Source organism: Littorina saxatilis, linkage group LG8 (genome assembly GCF_037325665.1).
Source record: "Littorina saxatilis isolate snail1 linkage group LG8, US_GU_Lsax_2.0, whole genome shotgun sequence".
NCBI lineage: Eukaryota > Metazoa > Mollusca > Gastropoda > Littorinimorpha > Littorinidae > Littorina > Littorina saxatilis.
In genome coordinates, this window is record NC_090252.1 from 46829915 (window position 1) to 46832414 (window position 2500).

At 37.5% G+C, this 2500-nt stretch overlaps 1 protein-coding gene across 3 annotated transcripts in view; it reads right to left on the reverse strand.

Annotated features, from left to right (window-relative positions):
- The window catches only part of LOC138973702 (uro-adherence factor A-like), a 29315-nt gene that overhangs the window by 23284 nt on the left and 3531 nt on the right, over positions 1 to 2500 (reverse strand). For all 3 annotated transcript variants that reach the window (XM_070346432.1, XM_070346433.1, XM_070346431.1), the window contains exon 3: positions 957 to 1091. In XM_070346432.1, coding sequence (XP_070202533.1) covers positions 957 to 1091 — 135 coding nt within the window. The remainder of the gene's footprint in view (positions 1 to 956; positions 1092 to 2500) is intronic.

Below are 2500 nucleotides of genomic sequence, written 5' to 3' on the forward strand. Positions count from 1 at the left end.
AACAAAAAAAAATTGAAAAAAAAAAAAATGTGAAAAAAAAGAAAAAAAAGGGGCTTTGTTTTTTGGCAAAATAACTTAAAAATATGTTTTGGGGAAACAAAAAAAATTTTAAAAAGTCCCGATCTACCGACCTTATTTTTTGGGGGGCCTATGTTACCGTTAACAGACTTTTTTTTTGTGCCTAATAATGCATTTCTATAACTAACTTATAACAAAAATCCAGCTTGTTTCAATCATAAAGTGTGTCTTAAATATGAGTTTATCCACTGTCCGACCCATCCAATGTAAAAAAAAAAAAAAAAACCCAATTATAATTAGATAATTGGTCAGTGGAAAACTACAGGGGGGGCATCGTAAGCTTGCTTACGATGGGCAAGGGAGCGAACTGGTAATGTTGAACTAAATATCGCAAGAAGACAATATGCACGTGTTGTTGCTGTTGATAACTTTTACTCAAGTGCGACTTCTATTCGATTTAAGAATGTATCAATCAACATGTCCTTACTACCTATGAAACCTTCAGCTGGCCACTTAGTAGATGGGAGTGCAAAGTGAATAAACAAAATGCACTCGCACGCACACATGAACGCACGAGCGCACGCAAGCACGCACATTCACAATCTTGTGTGTCCCAATGTTACATTTGACAAGGCACTAAGCGCTTTAATTTATTGATCCTTGCGTTTAATGTTCCTTAAAATGTTCCCATCTGTTAAGCTCATAGTCTGTTCTTGTTGCAGAATTTAAAACATTGAACATTAAATATCGCAATAAATCAACTAGGTAAACACAATATTTGCATTAAGTTAGTACATAGACAATAGAAAACTTATGTTTGGGTAAAGTCAGAATCCTGTGTAGTTTTCATATCTAAAATGTAAATGCCTTAACATCTTTCTTATGTACCTAAGTATCTTTACTCTTTTTTTTAATTCAAATAAGGCAACACATCATACCCGCTTGTTGATACTTTTTGATATATATGAATGTTTGAGGATCAGCTTCAGCAATTATCGCTGAATTGATGGTATAAATCAGCTGCCCCGTCTCTCCTTCAGTGACTGAAGCATCACTGCATGTTGACATCAAACCTGAAAACAACAGATACGGAGTTACGCACGATAGAATAACAGCATAACACTAGATGTGAGAATAGCTTAGCTTGTTAAATACATTGCACACCAATTGACTGCACATTCGATTTTGATTGTCTAATTTGTTTAGGATGTTGACGCAGGTGTCAAAAAAGATAATGCAACTGGACATACTTTATGATACAGATTTATATATATGACATATGTCAAGAAACATATAGACGAGGGTTGGGTAATCTGACTAGGTATCTCGCGGATCAATCACAGGTAGGACCTATCGTGTAAGTGCTGTAAATCTCTGGTTGGTGTTTGCTTGAATGATGTTGAATTATTGTAATGTGTATTTCTGATATGGGCTTAACATAGCGTAATGCATGACATGACACTTGTGTAGACTAACGTTACATCAGCTTCTCAATGTATGCAAACATATCTCCTGAATCACCCATTCGAGGCGGCACTGTCACGCCTTTATTTGTCAACCTAATTGATCGCAATTTGGATCAAGCAATATTTGGCTTAGTCCGGACTTTGGGATTGCATTTCAGCTCGGAAGCTTAAACATTACTTACTTACTTTGCTCATTGAAATTATCATTACAAACGAATGCATAACTGTTATGTTTAGGCACACATAGGCATACTCTAAACTACCTTGTAAGCGTCCAACCCCATTATACACCAGTTTAGATCAAAAGTAGGGTGTAGGAGTTTACTTTGTACTGTACTCTGTGCAGTATCAGTTCATCGTGAGAAACTGCGATATCAGATCACTTGGATTAAAAATGCTAGTAGAATAATTTGTTCTGTGCACAAATTGTCTCCCCTCTTTCTCTGTGACACACACGCGTGTGTGTGTGTGCCAGTGCCTTGCCACCCGGAAACTCATGTTTTTGCACCAAATGCACATATGAGTAATGCAAATCATGTCTCAGCATCTCCTTGAGTTTAAACGGCCATTTGAAGCGCATGTGTGTAAACACAAATCAAAACATTAAGTATGTATGTGTAGTCAGTTCATTTGCTCTGTTCAATTAAGTCATCGATGGGGAGTACTGTGCATGTCAAACACAACGCATTCAAACAATACTTTTTTCACTCAATCTGTATAACTACCCGAGTGTCGAGTTTTGCAATTATTACATGAGTCTCCACAACCCTTGACAAGTGTTGGCATGGCTATTCAGTGCCTGCATGCAGAGGCACAGTACGAAATCAACGACATGACTGCAACGCAGCATCCTGTCATTATTCACCCGAATAATAATTATGTCCGTATTGCGTAAGGATTTTAAAAACAACAAGAAAACGCAAACATGTTTCTTGTCGATCCGAATGAGGGAGGTGGGGGTTTACAAGGTACAGGACGTACCATATACACAGTTTCTGATCCACAGTAGGGAGCGG